Source organism: Sapajus apella, unplaced genomic scaffold (assembly GCF_009761245.1).
Source record: "Sapajus apella isolate SASKATOON/1434 unplaced genomic scaffold, GSC_monkey_1.0 scaffold5, whole genome shotgun sequence".
In the NCBI taxonomy this organism is placed as follows: Eukaryota; Metazoa; Chordata; class Mammalia; order Primates; family Cebidae; genus Sapajus; species Sapajus apella.
The window spans coordinates 33,351,424-33,370,773 of record NW_022436945.1 but is presented as its reverse complement, the minus strand read 5'-3'; the positions used below and the strand labels follow the sequence as shown (position 1 = coordinate 33,370,773).

The 19,350-nt window shown below is 36.2% G+C and overlaps 1 protein-coding gene across 1 annotated transcript in view; it reads left to right on the top strand.

The window, feature by feature from the left end:
* Nucleotides 1-17,796, top strand: part of KCTD8 (potassium channel tetramerization domain containing 8) — a 256,724-nt gene extending 238,928 nt beyond the window's left edge. Inside the window, exon 2 of the mRNA XM_032274064.1 lies at nt 14,308-17,796. Within this exon, the coding sequence (XP_032129955.1) occupies nt 14,308-14,768 (461 nt within the window). The 3' untranslated portion in view covers nt 14,769-17,796. The remainder of the gene's footprint in view (nt 1-14,307) is intronic.
* The last annotated feature ends 1,554 nt before the right edge of the window (nt 17,797-19,350 follow it).

Sequence of the window (19,350 nt, the reverse complement as noted above, 5' to 3'; positions counted from 1 at the left end):
CTGTTAGGTTTCCCTTTCAGTTCTCATTCTCTCCTACTGTAGTTGGGGTTGGGAGACTTAGTCCCCCACAGTCATATCTGAGAGCTTCTTGTTCAAAGATGTAAAGGCATTCTCATTCTTTCCACTCATGAACAGTTTGAAGTATTCCAGAGATTTCATTTTATTGCATCACCCAGATTATTTATCTCCCAACCTTCATCCTTACTTTAGATTAGGGGGCTGATTTGGTAGAGCATTACGATTAACCCTGTCTAGGTAATAAATACACTACTGTAGCCTGGTGATTGGGGTCTGTCATATAAGATAGATAGAGCACCAACTATATTCTCAGACGTACATACCCATGCAGCCAATAAGAAATTTACTCCGTCTAAACAAGTATCATTATAAACAGATCTGAACCTATCATTCACGTAGGCGAAGAATTAAATATAGGAATGCATGTGATATTTAAGCTAATATTAATCCCTCCAATTTGACTTGAATGGAGGGTGAGATAATAGAAAATGAAATGTGGACTTTAAGCTGGAACTAGGCCATGAAAGTCTTGTCTGTGGAGCTAAAAGATTTGGCTTTGTTTCTGAAATCCATTGAGGTTTTCTGAGAACAGGTGCTAAAATAAGAGCTATATTTTAGTGCAATGTAGCTGAGATCTTTGTTTAATATGGATAAAAGGAGACAAAGATTAGAGATGAAAGTATCTCTAGACAGTATTACAGTTGATTCAGTAAGAGTTAATGAGGATCAAAACTGAGAGTGAATACTGAAGGTGAGGAAAATGATTGAGATATTATCAAAGTATCAAGAGGACTAGATAACTGTTTGCTGGGGGAAGGAATCAGTAGAGGAGTAGAAATTAGAATAGCGAAATGGCTTCGAGATTTAAAAGCTGGGTAATTAAGAAGACTGTGGTGCTTCCATAAAAATAGGAAAATAGAAAGCATAAGAAAAGGAACTGGTGTAAGAGAAAAAGAATAGTGAGACTATTTTTTGACATGATTTTTTTGAAGTTTAGAAGATGTTCAAAGGCAGTAAAAACATGAGACTAGAATGACAAGGAATGATCAGGTTCTGGAAATGTGTGTAGAACTGGTTATAGTGAGAGACAGTTCTGTGATTTTGTGTGTGTGTGTGTGTGTGTGTGTGTGTGTGTGTGTGTGTGTGTGTTGGAATGGGTTAGATAGGTGGCTATGTTTGAATGTTTGTAGAAAGAGAGAAAATAGTGTCTTATGGGAACAGAGATAAGGTGAAGTGGCTATCTTATTAACCTAATTATTCAAATAATGGTTGATCTATATAATTGGACAGAACTTTGACTAGATATGATAATTGTTTTCTAAAATATTAAAGGCTCTTAGTTGAAAGCAGGGAATAGATTTATTCTATGTTGCTCCAGAAGGTAGAAATAGAATTAGTGAGTGACACTATTTGAGGAGACAAATTATGGCTGAATATAGGAATTTTTTAACATTAGGGATACCTGCAAAATTGAATGATTTGCAGTACAATACTCTGGGCTTACTACTACAATAGGAGCTCAAAGAAGCAGGATGACCATTTGATAGAGCCTGCAAAATATTTTAATAGATCAATTAAGATTCTACAATTCAGATCCTATATCTTCCAGTTATTAAGGATAATATTATGTTCACTTATATAAGATGATATAACTCAACATCAACCAAGGGCCAGGCATTGCACTAAATCATTTGCATTAGTTCCTATTGGCTACTACTACAAATTACCATAAGCTTAGTGACTTACAAAACCAGAAATCTATTCTCTCACAGCTCCAGAAGCTTGAAGTTTGAAGTAAGTTTCACTGGGCTGAAATCAAGGTGTCAGCGGTGCTACACTATCTTGAGGAATTTTAGGGAAAAATCTGTTGATTGCTTCTGATGGTAGCTGACATTACTTGATTTGTAGCTGAATCACTCTGACCTCTGATTCCATGGTCACATTGCCTCCTTCTCCTCTGCAAGTATCAGCTCTCTCACTGCCTCCTTCTTGTAAGGATACCATTGATTAAATTTAGGGTCCTGTTGGATAATCCAGAATGATTTCACCATCTTAAAATCCTTAATTATACCTACAGAGACTTTTGTCATGGAAAGTCACATTTACAGGGTTCCAGGGATTAGTGCCTGGTATCTTTTATGGAACCACTTTTTAGTCTACTACAAAGGCCTTCCTCATATTTATCTTGACTTAAAGTAACCCTAGGAGGGAGGTGCCATATTTCCATTCCTTTTTAAGCAGAATAGGAAAATGAACCTTAAAGACACATTTGGCACCTAGCTAATAGATGTCAGAACGTGACATGAAGCACAGTTATTCTCGATTCAAAGGCTGGGCACTTTTTTTATTGTACTGTGAAATGAAATTAAACACTGCTATCCACATATACGCCTTCATCTTTCATTCATCATGATGATTCTGCACTGAGCTGCTGTCATCACAGGCACATTTTTATAAATTTCAGGTGAAAAGAAGAAGTACTCATATTCAATAGTATGGCAACTACAAGAAGTTGCATACGGTTGAGCATTGTTGGAAATACTTGAAACCATTTATTGGCAGGCAGGCACTTAAGATCTGAAGAGATCCAACAAATAAATATCCACTTAACTATGGCTTCTGCTGGAAATTGTCCCTTCTCCTGCAACCAAAATGTTAGACTGTATGTGTGTGTTTGTGTGTGTGTGTGTGTGTGTGTGTGTGTGTGTGTGTGTGCATTTACCTCTTCCACAATCCCTGCTTCCCCTATTGTCACTGAGAGATTTTTCCTCAGGTCTAAGGCAGTTTTTTAGTATTGTGTAACAGGTAATGATAATTTACAACCAGCATGGTTTTATGATCATATGAATTTGTTACACACAGCCCATCATAAGTGTACCCCCAACCTGTATTAACAGAGTGCCATCTTTTTTCCTCCCTGAGCCACCAGACGTGTTTGTAGACACAACATCTCATTAATCCTTGCCAAGCACCTTGTAGGTGTTATGATCCACATTTTATAGATATGAAGCAAGCAAGCATAGGCATGTGTTTGCAAATTTGGAAACCAAATAAATCATCCTTCTTATATAACATGTGCTTGTAAAAAAGGAGGTCATTAGAAGGCGGCTACCTGGGCATGTGAAAAATAACTTTGCTAATGTCAGTGATAAGGAATGGTAGTAGATTCAGATGTGGGAACCTGGGAATGAGCAGGGAGTAGTTCAGTAGTCTTCATTCCAGATTCCAAAAGGAGCCTAGGCATCACTGTGTGGAGTTTTTGTTTTGAATGTAAGCGCAAGAAGGATGAATGTGGATAGAATCCTAGCTTCCATGTGGGAAATGAAGAGATTAGTTTTAAATGAACAGCTCTTGCAAGGTGTGTGTAACAATTTTGCATGTGATAAGGCTTCTGAGAGGACAAGTGAACACCTAATATGTTTTCTACTATGATCAGGTACAATCATGTAAGTGATGTAGCATTCTTCTGCAGAAAAAAAGAAAATTATTTTTCCACATTATGTGTGGTTCTCAAGTAACTTTTATTTCTCTTTAATAAACTAAAAGGGATACTCTGCCAAAAGAATGATATTTTCATTAACTAAAGAGACTGAGGCTCTTGTTATGACTCACTGCTAATGGCTTATCTTCATCAACTCCCTCATTTCTTCGTTTTTGTTACATTTCTTAAGCTGAGTTACACTTGGGTTTATATATTTTGATTAAAACAAAACAAATCAAAAAGGAAATTCTTTAGAAATAAAGAAATCTCCTATGCACTTAGACAGTATTTTGTAGAAAATATTAATTTTATTTAATTCAGTTAGGTAAAAAGTTACTGAATTCTTATGAGCCTAGCCATGGGTTGGTGCTTCCGGAATTATCAAGACAAAAAGAAAAACCTATCTTATATGAAACGGGAAAAATTCCCTCATCCCCCTTGCAGAGTATGTGATGGGAAGGTGACTCACTTCTTCAGTGCCCTACTGCTCAGAACTCCTAGGGGGAACATGCAGTTGGGCAGATTGTGGGGAGCGTGGGCTCAAACCCCACAACAGCATCTAAGGGTGCATGTCTACAGCTCCTTAAGCCCCAGAGGGCATGTTACAGTGCCCTTTTTTAGTTTTGCCATCTGTAGGCAGCTTATGTTCATCAGCTCAATTAGACACTGCCTTATCGCAAGGACAGAGGGCTTTCTCTATCCCAGGGTTCTTGCCTTGGTATACCAGAAAAATTGGATTACATATGGGCTTGGAGAATGAGTGCAACTTTTTGTTGAGTGTTGGAAGTAGCTCTCTGCATATGGATGGGGAGCCAGCAGAGATACAGAGTGGGAGGTGGTTTTGGCCTGGAGTAAGGTGGCCCAACTCCCCTCTGCTGCTGTGGCCAAATTCCCCTCAGCATCCACATCTTTCCACCAGTTGATGTCCCGCTGACATCTTCCAGTGCCTGTCGGTGTGCTCTTCTGCTCCTCTGCTCCTCTCAATGTCCTGCCACGTATGTGCTCTTTTGCCGGTGTGTTCTTGATGTGCAGCTGCTTGTGTCTGTGGGGTTTTTATAGGCACAGGACGGGGACATGACAGGCTGGAGTCGTCTTGAAAAATGCATTATTTAGGCACGAAAACAGGAGTGCCTGCCTTTACCTAGGTCTGCGGGCACAGGCCCGAGGCTGGAGACCTCTCTAGGGACCCTGCCCTTCTCCATCCAGCACTTCCTGCCTTCCTTTCATGTCAATTATATTAGTGTGTATGTGTTTTGTGTGTGTGTTTTGTGTGTGTGTTTGTGTGTGTTTTGTGGGGCAGAACACAGGGATGAAAGTTAAACTGAGTGTAGAAATAACTATTATTTAAGGCAAAATAGGTTCAGTACCTTGAGATGGATTCAAACAAAGAACTATGGATTATTAAAAGAGCAGGTAACACAAGGAATTACATCCAAATATGATCATGAGAAGTTTTACGCTAAAAGCAACATGAGGAACAGGCTTTGAAGGATAGCTAAAAGGAGCATGGGTAAGGAAAGAATACAGACCAGAGAAAAAGAAGCAAGCATTGGTAGAGCAAGGCATTCACTAGAAGCAAGTGTATTAGAGTCAGCAAATGGGGAGCACTAACAGATGGGCTGGGGTTATTTGTCATGGGGGCATGACATGAAGATAGTTACACTGAAGATAATTTCCAAACCAAGATGTTATAATCAAATTTTATCTTATGTGTAGAGAAACTATTTAGAAGGTTTTTGCAAAAGGATATACTTAATGGAATTAGGTTTATTAGGAATATTTATTTAGTAATGGCATTGAGAATAGTTTGAAGTAGGACTAAAGTGAAGTCAGAGAATTGGTTAGGAAATGCAGTGAGAAATAATGAGAAACCTGTCATAGGTGGTAGAAATTGGAACAGAGATTAATAGATAGATTCAAGGGCTGCTGTAATGGTAGCATTGATAAGACACGGCAAGTGATTGAAAATAAGAGATGAATCTACTGGATAGCCGAAGGTGACCTTGGGTATGGTTTGCAGAAATAACTGAGTCATAGGAAGATACTGATTTGTAGAATGAGAAGAAGGCAATAAGATTCTTTTTGGACACCTCTTCTAATTTATGTCTCACTAAATAAATATATTTTCTCTGACATTTCTTTTTTTATGCTGTATTACATTTGCTTATGCACTTTACTATTATAGTTTTGTTTATTCAGTGATAATACAAATCAGGCTCCTGAACTGTCTGAGTAATAGAAGGAAACATAAGATTCCATATAATCACTCTTTGAGGAATATGGGACACCAGAAGTGTGACCTTAGGACCAATTTTTATGTGTGGGGGGTGGGATCATTCTTACTACTCTATGAACATTTAAATGAATATTTACTAACCTAAAAGATGCTAAATGCTAACTCCCAAGTAGGTGTATAGTTAGTAGTAAATACTATAGAAACTCAGAGGCATGAAGATAATTTTACTAATTTTGTTAAGCAACTATTCTGATCAAGACACCATGAGAGAATAAAAAAATGCAAAGTTTCTGCCTTTGAGGAGTTTACAGTTAAAGACTAAGAGGCACACTATGAGTAGGTACATTTGATAAAAATGAACAAATTCAGGGAGTATCAGAAGAGTGGGTTGGTGATGACCATGTCAGGATGGAAAAAGGAATATGACCATGTTTCTCTTTTCAAGTCACACTTCTTTCTTTTCTTTTGTTATTCTATTTCAACCATAAAATTGGCTAAGTAATGCTAATGGAGATTATAGAAAACATAACTAAATTAGTAAAGCTGGAAACCATCATTCTCAGCAAACCGACACAAGAACATTATACCAAACACCGCATGTTCTCACTCACAAGTTGATGTTGAACAATGGGAAGACATGGGCACAGGGAGGGGGACATCACACATCCACACACCAGGGCCTGTTGGGGGAAGGGGTTAGGGAAGGGATAGTAGAGGGTGGGGGAATAGGGGAGGGATAGCATTAGGAGAAATACCTAACGTAGGTGTCGGGGTGATGGGTGCAGCATACTACCATAGCATGTGTATACCTATGTAACAAACCTGCACATTCTGCAAATGTACCCCAGAACTTAAAATATTATAATTTTTAAAAAAGAAAAAAAATTAATGAGTTCAATTTTTCTCACATATAAATTAATTTTAAATCATTTATCTTCTACTCTAAGATGAACAAATCTCCTATATGACCTATAAGTTTCGATTTAGCATGGCAGTTTTACTGATTAATTTAAAATAACCCCATTCCTTAGCTCACTCCAATCACAAATCAGCCTCTCTTTATTTTACTCCTTGGTCCCTTGTCCATGCCCTATTCACACTTTAGCTTCATCTGCACTTGTCATCCCAATCCTGAACTACTTGATATCAGGGACTGTGGTTGTGCAGGTGTGTGTGCACGTGTGTGTGTCCCCACCCTTGTAACTAACACTATGCCTTATACATAGTAGGCGCTCAGCAGATGTTTCTCCAATCAAAATGGAGTTTTTCCCTTTTGACTTAACTGCTTCATACTTAGAAGCATGTGGTGCTAACATTTAAGATAGATTGGTTCATTCTGTTTAAGTACCACATAACCATTCACACATCATTGAGTTTACTACTATTAAAGGATAATTTCCCTTCTAGGAATTGTGACTGTTGGACACATTTTACATACCTATCCTTTTTTTTTTATCATCACTGGGCAGGTAAAGAGATAAAAATAAAAAGGTTTTCTCAAGTATGCATCTGTATACATATACTTCATTTGGAAATGCTTGTATATTCAAGGAAAAACTATAGAAATACTATTATAAACATGTCCACACCCAGAACTACCCAGAAATCATGTATCCTCTTTAAAGACAAAAATATTGACATTTAGTTTCTGTACCTTATTATCTATTCAAATGACTGGGAAAATCTATCTTTTCCTCTTTTCTATTTTAATATAATAAAACCCAAGGGAATTGATCAAAAGCTCTGTTTTGCTTTACAAGTTTGGGCCCATTGTGATATTTTCCATTTGTTCCATTTTACTTAATATAATGTTTTTTATTACTGGCATTAATTCACACATTTTTGATAACTTATCACAGGGCCTTTGCATTTTATTTTCTTAAATATATTCCCTTTGAACATAAAAATTTAATATTTCATAGCCTACATATGTAAATGATAGATTTGCTTTGTATAGGACTTTACAGCTTACAAATTGCGTTCACATATATTATCTCATTTGATTCTTACCAAAGCCATCTGACTAGATATTTCCATTTTAATTTCATTTTTAATTGATAAAAATTTGAGAACTAAAGAAACTATAAGACCTGTCTGCAATTCATATGTGCATAGGTGTTAGGTACAGACCCTGGATCAGTGTGGAAACATTACAGTTGTTCAATCAGTACTCTCAGTATTCAAGTGAACAAATTGACTGTGTCATGGCCAATTAGCACATGGATATTTACACTGAATAATAACAATTAGCATTTTTTGGCATTTATACATGCCAGACTGATTTAAAATACTTAATATATGTTAGTTTACTTAATCCTAGCTAAAACTATTTGAAGTTTAAACATGAGGAGACTGAGGCCCAAGGAAAGTAGGCAACTTGCCCAGAATAACAAATCTAGTAAGTTTTTAAACTGAGATGTGCACCCAGGCCGTCTGCACGATGTGACCTTAAGTACCATCCTCTTTGCTGGCAATTCACCAGTAAAAATAGATGTAATTAAACAAACATAAATTAATAATGTCTTCTAGAACTACACTTAGTAAGCTTGCAGAAAGTTATCCTCGACCCATAATTTTTTTAAAAATACTGTAGTAGTAATTGAATTTGTTTCCTTGTTCTGAGGCAGTTTCTATTCACGTTAACCTTTTAATGCTTAATATTTGACCAGAATTTTACATCTTGGAAAATCTCTTCCTATCATTACATCATTTAGAACATAGAAGAACTTAGGGAGCAACCCCAAAATGTAAACCAAGAAGAACCAAATATTACAGAGGTTACATGACCAACAAAAAGTACTGCTTGGTTGGAGTAGCTGAGCCAGGCTCCAACCCAGATCTTCCATGATTATTCCCCCAGTGATGAAAAAATGTCAGCATAATAAATGTGTCTAACTGTGTGTGTGCATGTATGAATACTGAGTGTTCTTCAAAAATAATATTGGAGAGGCATGACCTAGGTAGCTGGTTTTCAGCTCTCCTAGTTAACACTATATTTGCCATAGACAAATGCTCAATGGATGGAGCATTCCTGGATAGATATCCTAGCTTATTTAATAGCAAATAACCAAATGAGAAGTTGATTAATTGTTCCAGTATTTGAAAGGCTAGGTGTATCTATTTATCTAACTCTTTTAAATAATTAACTCTTTTTTTTAACAGATAAATTTTAAGCTAATATGAGACTTGCTTATTCACTAATCTTTTGCTTACACTTTAATAAATGGTGATGATTTCCAAGGTCAGGAGATCAAAACCATCCTGGACAACATGGTGAAACCCCGTCTCTACCAAAAATACAAAAAATTAGCTGGGTGTGGTGGCACATTCCTGTAGTCCCAGCTACTTGAGAGTCTGAGGCAGGAGGATTGCTTGAACCTAAGAGACAGAGATTGCAGTGAGCCCAGTTCATACCACTGCACTACAGCCTGGGCAACAGTGCAAGACTCCATCTCAAAAAATATATATAAATAAATAATAAATAAATAAATGGTAATGAGTTATTTATATGATGGAAGAAATCCTAGCTGATGAGGCCATCAAAACACATTTACATTTTCCTTTTAAATCATGTTTTTTGGGTGCCCTAACTCACAGGGCAAAATGCTTTCGGGAAGATCTTTCAGGTATATATCTGATTCTATTACTAGTTGAAGAGACACAGAGGCATTTCTAATAGTCATACTGTTCCTATATATTCACTAGTTGGCGATGTTTATCATTCATGTGGTGCTTAAAGCATGTCAAGTGGCTTTGGACCACTGAATAAAATAATATAAAACTAAAGTTTTAAATTATCCTGGAAACCTGCAATTAGCAGGCATCCATGAGAAACAGGGCAACTAGAGTAAATTATTATTTACTTAATTAATTTTTCTCTATTTCATGTCATAAAAAGCAGCTAAATCAGTTTAAGTTATTGTATTTTAGAGTCAATTTAAATCCACTAAGTTATCAATAATTATTTAAAGTATGCTTAAATGAATAGCAATAAAAACTGCTAGCATAAACGAAAAGAAGACTAGCAGTGATCACTAGTGATTTATACAGAGAACTCTCATATTACTCTATACCTTCAAAGATGTACACAAAATAAAGCTAAGCATTCTCTTTTAAGTCATTATATAAACCTCTGAATCTATTTGGTCTGATTGGGGGTCCACCTTGCCTAAAGATGTCTTATTAAATAGGATTAGCAAAACATGAATATATATATATATAATATATAAAAAATATAAAAGACATATATAACATGAATACATTATATATGTTACTATGTATTACTATATATTTGTTAATTTTTAATAATGTGTATAACTATTTTTAAAGTTCTTTTTATTTTCAAAGCTCTCAGAATCACAGTAATTTCAGGACCCCCTTTTCTTCATAGTTATTGAAGTCTACAAAAAGAGATTCTAAAATATCTTAAGCATTTTAGCACTTATAATTATAAAATACCATTCTATAATAGGCTATATTTCTGACCGTGCTCTGACCCATATTATTTGTCATTGGAAAGACAAGAGGGAAGAAAAGAAAGGGATATAGATGACTTTTTTAAAGGTGGCAAAGAAAATTGAAAAATAGTTGAAAAGTAAAATGTGAAAAAACAAAAAAAAGCTAGTGTAGGAAATTCAGTTAGACTGATTTGGTGTGGAATGCATCTTAGTTCATCTTCCCAGAAAATTGTAGGGATCCTTGGCCACGTGTAAATTCTTCTTCTCTGCATCTTTTTGTCCTCACCCACTTGGAGTTAGAGAAAGCCAGTGAACTTCATCAGGCAGAGAGCTTATCTTATCCATACTTGTGTCTCCTCCAGAACCTAGCACTGTGTCTGGCACACAGTGGATACAAAATTCTCAGCTGAACTCATTGATCCCTTCTTCAAAGAGGGCTTCCCTAATTTATCTTGCACTGCAAGACCAATTCATTTTCATCGCACAAATGTTACATTCTGTTGTCATTAAGCATTTGTTAATTCCTCCCAGTGAATAAAAACAAATAAAATAAGGCATTTACTTTGGTAGTGTCTAGTACCCTCTTTCTGCACTTTCACTTTGATATGATTGCTTTTCTGCTTGGATATCTCTATCTAATGCTCTATTGCCCTGCCGATAAATGGAAAGTTTTTTTTTTTTTTCATCACCTATTTATCCTTAATGTAAGTTGGTTTGCTCAGATATTTGCAGTATAATCCTTTAATCATTATTGGGAATGAAAATCCTTTGATAGGTGCTTTTGGTTAAAGTATACCAAAATATTGACAGAAAGGTTAAAAAAAACCCTACATTTATTTATATCCTATGTTGTATTAGGTGTTGAATTTCATGCTTGCTTGAGAGCACATTCAGCCATAACGGTGATTAAAGAGCTACTGCATCTCCTCCACCATTCCCAGCTTCGTATAAATACATACATAACAGCCCTTCACACTGAACTAGAAACCTCTAGGGATGTACATGACATATATACATTCAAAAATTCCACTGATACACCTTGATATGCTCTCATTGTTGAGAATAATTATGCTAGATCCTTTTACATGATATCTTACTTAATCTTAAAATGCTCCTATGGGGAAAGTAGTTTTACTGGTATTATAGTTTAACAAATTAATGCTTAGAGGAGTTAAGTATCTTGTTCAAATCCACAAGGCTAGTGTTTTCTGGAGAGCCAGAATTTAAATTCAAGTCAATAGGACTCCAAACCTATTTATTTTCAAATTTTATTGCCACATAAATCTGGAGCCACTAAAAACTGATTCTTCAAGTAACATCCCTCTACTCAATGCAGAAGACAGTTGGTGGCCAGAGTGGGTCTGATAGAGTGGGTCTGTCAGAAACCCAGGAAGAGAGAAAGCACACTTGGCTGGGATATTTAAGAGCACTTAATGTGGGACAGTTTACACCAGTGTAGGCAGTACCCTAAGATTAGTTATGGTACCTACATGGTTAATACCTATATTAGTCTATTTTCACTCTGCTGATAAAGACATACCTGAGACTGGGAAGAAAAAGAACTTTAATGGGCTTAAATTTCCACATGGCTAGGGAGGCCTTAAAGTTCCACATGGCTTGGGAGGCCTCACAATTATGGTGGAAGGCAAGAAGGAGCAAGCCATGTCTTACATGGATGGCAGCAGGCAAAGAGAGAGAGAGCTTGTGCAGGAGAACTCCTCTTTTTAAAACCATGAGGTCCCAGATGTATTCCCTATTGTGAGAACAGCATTAAAAAGACCAGATCCCATGATTCAATTACCTCCCACTGGGTCCCTCCCATGACACTTGGGAATTTTGGGAGTTACAATTCAAGATGAGATTTGGGTGGGGACACAGCCAAACCATATTAACACCTGTAGGTCTAAAACTGTGAGCCTCAATTTATTGAAATTTGAAGAGGGGGTGGAGAAAGAGGGAAGGAGAAGAAAAGGAAAGGAGACAGAGAGAGCTTCCTGATTGGGCTGTGTCTCTTGGTCCAGGGATACCAGATCACCACATTCCTCAGAATAGGGTGGGGTTAGGCTGTTGTCTTGCTAATCTTTGGTGTTGACTGAATCCAACTGAAAGCCAGAAGGCAAGGGAGCTTAAGAACAAAGTCCATACCCATCAGCCACTCTGGACAGAGGAGAATAGAGAATTGATCTGGGTAAGTCCAGCACAGAGTGTTAGCAGTGCATTTTCTCCACACCATCTCAAATTTACATTTCCCTGACAGTAAATGTAAATTGGCAGAGGCTTAAAACAAATAAAACCCAACAATTTTTTAAATATTTGGTTGCAAATACTTCTGAAATGTAATAGTGCACTTCCTTATTAAGCAATTATAAGCATTAGAACTTGTTCTGGTTTTACCATATTTCAGACAAAGGAAGTTTGAAATATTGCTTAAGACTTTCCCTGAAATACATACATATATGTGTGTGTGTGTGTGTGTGTGTGTGTGTGTGTGTCTGCTTGTGTGTCTGTATGTGTGTGTGTGTGTGCGTGTGTACAGAGAGAGAGAGAGACATATATACTTTAAGTTTCTTTGTTGTTTTTCAGAAGAGGGAGTCAGGTTGGTCAAGGTATAATTTACATGCAGAAAAGCTCACCCATTTTAGGTATACAATTCTATCTGTTTTTACAAATGTATACAATAACATAATCAACACCATAATCAAGAGAAAGAATATTTCCACCATCCCAAAATGTTGTAAAGCTTTTAAAAATCTTTAACCAAATATTTGGCATTGACATGTTTCTTCTAATTTTTAAATAGAAAAGTCAGTGTTAGAAACCAGCAGAGTTTTGTTTCTTAATACTTCTGAGTAATATCAACTACTCAGAAGGTTATTGGTTATTAACTAATTTCATATACATTAGACTGATCAATGGTTCATAACCTTGGCTGCACATTGAAATTGCCTTGATCTATTAAATGGCCTGATGGTCAGGTGGCACTCCATTAAATCAGGAGGTCTGGGCTTGATTCCAAGGTATCAATAATCTGAAGCTTTCTAGGTGATTCCAGTATGCAGCCAAGGTTAGACCCTCTGAATAAGACCAGTTGTTCTCACGCCTGGCTGCACAATAGAACCCCTGGGCAATTGATTTAAAACACTGATGACTTCCTCTTGATTCTGATTAATACAACTCGTTCAAAAATTTGACTCTAAGGAAAAAAATAAGATTTGAGTAACTTAGATCACTGAATTGTTAGGCTCCATTTGATCGAGGTTTTATAATAGTTCTGAGTGTGTGGTAGTGTTTAATAAATGTTAAATGGAGATCCTAATCCCACAGTGGAGTCAAAGAGAATAAAATATGCTTCTTCTTGGAAACACCTTGGGTATTTGAAATAATTATCTTGGCAAACAATCACTTTCTGAAATTTGTCTTCCTAGGTAATTTACCTCAAATGTTAGGCCTTATATTTTAAGAGAATACCGTCTTTCAACTATATTTTCACACCATAATATTAGGCCCCTATATATCTTACGGCAGTTTCATAATTTTCTTTAAGGAAATAGGAAACAAGATTAAGAGACTAAAATAAGATTTAAACTAGCCTTCCCTTTGGAAGCATAAATGATATGATTGTAGTTCTGTGCAGTGGAGAATACTGCAGCCTTGTAAAATACAACAATATTACTTTCTTGCTTTTACAATGGCAGAACATATATAGAAAGGACACCTAGTACAGTGATTAGAACAGAAATGAACTAAGTGTCTAACAAAACAAATAGAAGGCTAACAAACCATTACTTTTTTAATATATTCCAGGAACTAGAAATTAAAATAACAAAAATCACCTTTTCAGTAAGTTATTGATGGCCTCTATGGCAGAAATTCTCATTAAACAAATCTCTCAAACTTTATTGTTATGAATAATTAATCAGCATGCTGCATCTTTCAGTGTATGCTAAAGACCCTAGGTCTTGTATTTAATCCCACAAACATAGACTAGTGCAACAAGCATCATTTTTGTTAAGATACATGTTCTTGGTTTAAAATAGAAAATATAGAGTTTGTTTAATTTTACCTTCATTCTTCTTATTCAACTACTCTTTTTATTTTTTTTTTCTCCATTTTAGGACCACCTCAGAAAATAGTATCACCTAAACAAGAACATGAAGATAGGAAACATGACAAAGTCACTGACAAAGGAAGTGAAAGTGGGACTTCCTGTAATGAGCTCTCCACTTCCAGTTGTGACAGCCATTCAGAGGCAAGCACTCCCCAGGACAACCCGTCCAGTGCCCAGCAGGCAACAGCTCACCAACCTAACACCTTAACATTGGATCGCCCCTCTAAAAAGGCACCTGTGCAATGGATGCCTCCACCAGATAAACGCAGAAACAGTGAACTCTTTCAGACACTCATCAGCAAGTCCCGGGAAACAAATCTGTCCAAAAAGAAAGTCTGTGAGAAGCTAAGTGTGGAAGAAGAAATGAAAAAGTGTATTCAGGATTTTAAAAAAATCCACATTCCGGATTATTTTCCAGAGCGCAAACGCCAATGGCAATCTGAACTATTGCAGAAGTATGGGCTATAGTAATTATCATGTTCCTGCAGTATTTTGATGACATTCAATGTTTACTACAGTGTCACCACCTGACTGATGTCCTAACAATGGTCAGTGTGATCCTTGCTGCTCTTCCTTGTTGTGATTAGTGGATGTGGGACAGTATTTTATTTTATTCTTTTGTTGTTGTTGTTTATAGAAACATGATTTAAAAGGAAACAAATAAATCAATAAATGTTAAATCAAAATGGAGTATCTGATTCAAACCATTTTGCAAGAATGAAAGTAAAATGTGCATGTCAAGCTTAGAATCTTGATTTTTGAACTCTGGTCAACTGGACATGTTTGTCATTTTGTAACTCAACAAAAACAAACCATCATATCATACCAACTAAAATGATATATGGATGAAGCAACATAAAGTAAAATTTTAGACGATGGTGATAGGACCCAAATCTAAAACTGTCTAAATGTTAATGCAATAAAACAAGTATTATTTTTGCATGAGCACAATGTTACAAATAAATCACAAGAAATAGGGGAGATTTGTTTGTTGCTTGGAAAGAAAAAAATTACAAAAAAACAGCAAAAAAAAAATGTTTTAGGCAAAGCCTATAAATGTAAGTTGTCTAGGAGATTGAATTTTCTTTGTTCTGGATCTGTGACTTTTTTGTGTATATGTATGGTGTTTATGTATGTTAAGATGGTGTAAATATGCCTTATGCTGTTATTTATGGCATCAACATTCATTTATTAATGCTAGCCATGATTATTACTGTGAAATGAGTCTTTTACATCAGGCTGTGAAAATTGGAATAATGATGCTTTGAAAGATCTTATTACTGCATTAATCAAAATAATAGAGGGAAATGGTAAAGAGCTTTATGTATTTATTAAAAAAAGAAAAATGTATTATAATTTCTTGATTTCTATTGACTCTTCTTGAAAAATATTCAACTGCTATGTTGTTTTCAGTTTTCCTTTAAAACCCTAAGCCGTAGAATGATTTGTTCAGACTTAGTGTTGACAAGTTTAAACATAATTGAAAATGGAGATAGAATCAGATCCAGATAGTATTGGTATGGATTGATAAACATTTTGCCCACAAGAGAAAAAGTCCTCATCTGAAAATACACTGAAATGTTATTTTAGCTCTCAACCAGATTGAAAGCTTCTCCAGAAACAACTAGTAAGTTACCTCTTACAGATCAAGGCACAAAAATGGCAATAGCAAACAAAAGGGCCAGGCTTTATGAAAAATGATTTCTTCCTGATTTTACATGTAGAAAGAAGCTTTCTTATCATAAGCCACATAATTTGGCTTGCCATCTCCACAGAAAGAAATGTGTAACATCATGAAATTTCACTAAAGGAAAGGCTGAGAGAGGGTAAAAGTATCTTTAAAACTAAAGAACTCATTCTCCTCTGTGGTTAGTCAAAAGGGAAGTTGAGCAGCATTTGTGGTATTATTTCTTTTAGCACAATGTAAGAAGATGAGCATTATCAACTCAAAGTTTAAAAAAATTCACATTCCATTTTGGATGTATTGTTAGATTTCTTACTGTACCATTATATAAAATATCACCTAGAGTGGACTATTAAAGGAAACTAATGTCTATTATTTACCTTGAATTGTCAATCAGATTTTAGACAAACAGCTACTCTCAATTTCTGCATTTTGTTTTGGGAAGGTTGACAGTCCCAGCATGGCTTGATGTAGCTGCAACACACTGGTGAGAGGATAAAGCTTGGCAGTCAGGTTGCCACAGCTCAAATACCACTTGTGCTACATACTATCTGTATCTTAGGGATAATAGTGATAGTAAAGAGGTATGATTGGGATAATAAAGGGGCCTAATTCCATAGAAAACATTTAAATGATGTAATTGAAAGAAAGCATCACCATCACTACTGGAGCTGGAGAGAAAAAAGGAAGGTGTTTGTCTTACTGGAGTCTAGGAACCAGCACTATCAAATGGGAAGTTTGTAATACTGGTGGGCAAGCTGTTTGGTAAGGACTATAGCCTCTAAGGAGTCACAATCACTTTCAAAGATGCTTCATGAAGCACAGAGGGAGAACATTACCCTAGTTTCCCACTTTCCCCACATCCTAATTTTACATCAGCACCTTCCCTCTTCCCAATATAAGTAGGAGCCAGTTAGCTAAGCAGCCTAGGAAATTTAACTTGTACAAGGGATCCCCTTGTGACACAAAGTCCAGCTGCAAATGGTGAGGAATCAACTAATAAATCTGAAAAAAACCTCACACCCTGCTCTGGTTTTTTCCCAATAAAATAGTTCAAATCGAATTGCGGTGGAAATAATTGGTAACTGGGAACTATATTATCTGCTCATATCTCTATACTGTAAGATAAGGGAGGCCAATGATAATTGTCTATTCTTATAGTCCTTCTTGCTAAATTAGAATAAAAGTTCTGAGCCATAGGATAGAAGGGAGCCCACTTCAACTATGGTCTTTTGAGCGCTTATCATACACCAAGAATTTGTCTTAAAGGTCAGCAACAAATTCAAGAAATGCAAATGACCAGCTATTGTATTTGGAAGGAAGCTTACAGTGGGTCTGATTCTCCCAAACCGTCATATTTTCCCCAGAGGCTAAAACCTGGCTGGCCTCTATTTGGGTTACAAAGGGATCAAGGGAGGCAGCTAGAATGGGGACTCTTTCTTTAAGGAAAGGAGACACCAAATTTAATGGTGAGTTGGGCTAAAACTCGTGTATAAAACTCCCTTTCCAAAGATCCAGTAGATAAAACCTGACAATCACAACAAATCAAAAGACTGGAATCAGGCACTTTAGTTGAGTATTTATTCCCCCCATATGCTTTACATTTTGTTTGGTACACAGTAGATATCGAACTTGTAACCTGATGTGTTGCCATTGCTAGTTTAAATGGAAATATTTAGTACTAAATAAAATGAGAGAAAAAAACATAGAAGTGAAGTGTGACATTTTTGATTCTGGAAAAATGGAGTAGACTACCTTTTCCTACTCTTCCGACTAAGTGTAATTAAATCCCTTTACATTATATACAAAAAAGGTAGGACTCAGAAAGGCTGAAAGAAGAGGAAAGGCTAGGTAGGGATATTGTAAGAGGAAAGGCTAGCTAGGGGTAGGTAAGTTCCCTGAGATTTATTTTTGCATCATACATCCCAGACTTGAACAAATGAAGATAGTAACCCAGAAACACCAATAGGTGCAGACAAAACAAGCCCCAATAAAAGTGTGTTCTCTTTAGTTAAAATACCAGGACAGGGATAGCAAGACAAAAAAAAAAAAAAAAAATTTAGATAAACTCTGCTGTGGCAGGTTGGTGAGAAGTGGACACAATTGCATTAGTTCTTTTAAGCTTCCCACTTCCCATAGAATAAAATTCAAATACTGTATAGACCATAATATAGGCTCTCAATAAAGTGACTCCATATCAGTTTACCTTTGCTGGGCAACAAACCACTCAAACGCATAATGACTTTTAAAAAAAGCCATTATCTGCTTGCAATTCTGTAAGTTGGCTATTTGTCCTGAGATCAGCTGCACTGTTCTTTCATAGATCTCATGTGGGCTTACTCACTTGGATAATCCCGGTTATTTGGCAGGGGCTGAACAATCTATAGTGTCCTTATTGAATGTTTGGCAATTGACATGTTTCAATCGCAGTGACCCAGTTCTCCATACATCCCTCCAATAGCCTAGCTCAGATTTATTCACATTGTGGCAATGTACAAAAGCATGTTCAAGTCCCTGAAGGTATAGCTCTGAACTCAAACATCATATTCTCTGTATTCTATTTGGGATGGCCAAAGCAAGCCATTCAAAATTAAAGGGGGTGTGGAAATACCTCTACTTCTTCATGGGAAGAGCAGCAAAGATTTTGTGACCATTTGCAATCTACCATAGTTCTGACCAATGCTTTCACATCTAGATGCAAACTCTGCACACCAATTACTATTGACTTGCCATTACTTTACCTATATCCTAAAATCAATATCATCCCCGGCTCTCCTAAAGCCCAAACACATACAACTTCTTCATCCACCTTTTGAAATTCTACACATATTATATGTTTTAATTCAAATGACACCACTCTTCAAAGCTTTCTTTAATTTATCAGACAGAATTACCAACCATTTCATTCTCAGATATCTCAGATCGCTTTAAAAACATCCTTTCTGTACCTATCATTTATGTCTTATATAAGGGTAATGATGTACATTTGTCTCTTAATTTAGATTGAAAGATGTTTCATATAGGTTAACATCTTACTTTTCTTTGAATGTGAGAAATAGTGAGTAGAAAGTTTCTGCACACAGTGGGTATGATAATTTTGGCAAATTAACAAACATCCTTTCCAATGCAAGAATATCATTAACAGCCCTTGATAGATACGCTTCCTGCCCTCTAGGCATGCTAAAAGCCATTTTACAGTGTTTCCAGGCCAAATCTCATTCATTGATTTTACATTCCTAATCCCTCACAGAGAGATTACTCAAATGAATATCTTAAAAATATTTCACAGTTTGTTCCAATTTGGATGAATGTGATATTGACATCTCCTGCTTGAGATGCAGTGATTAGGCCAGAAAATTATTCTCT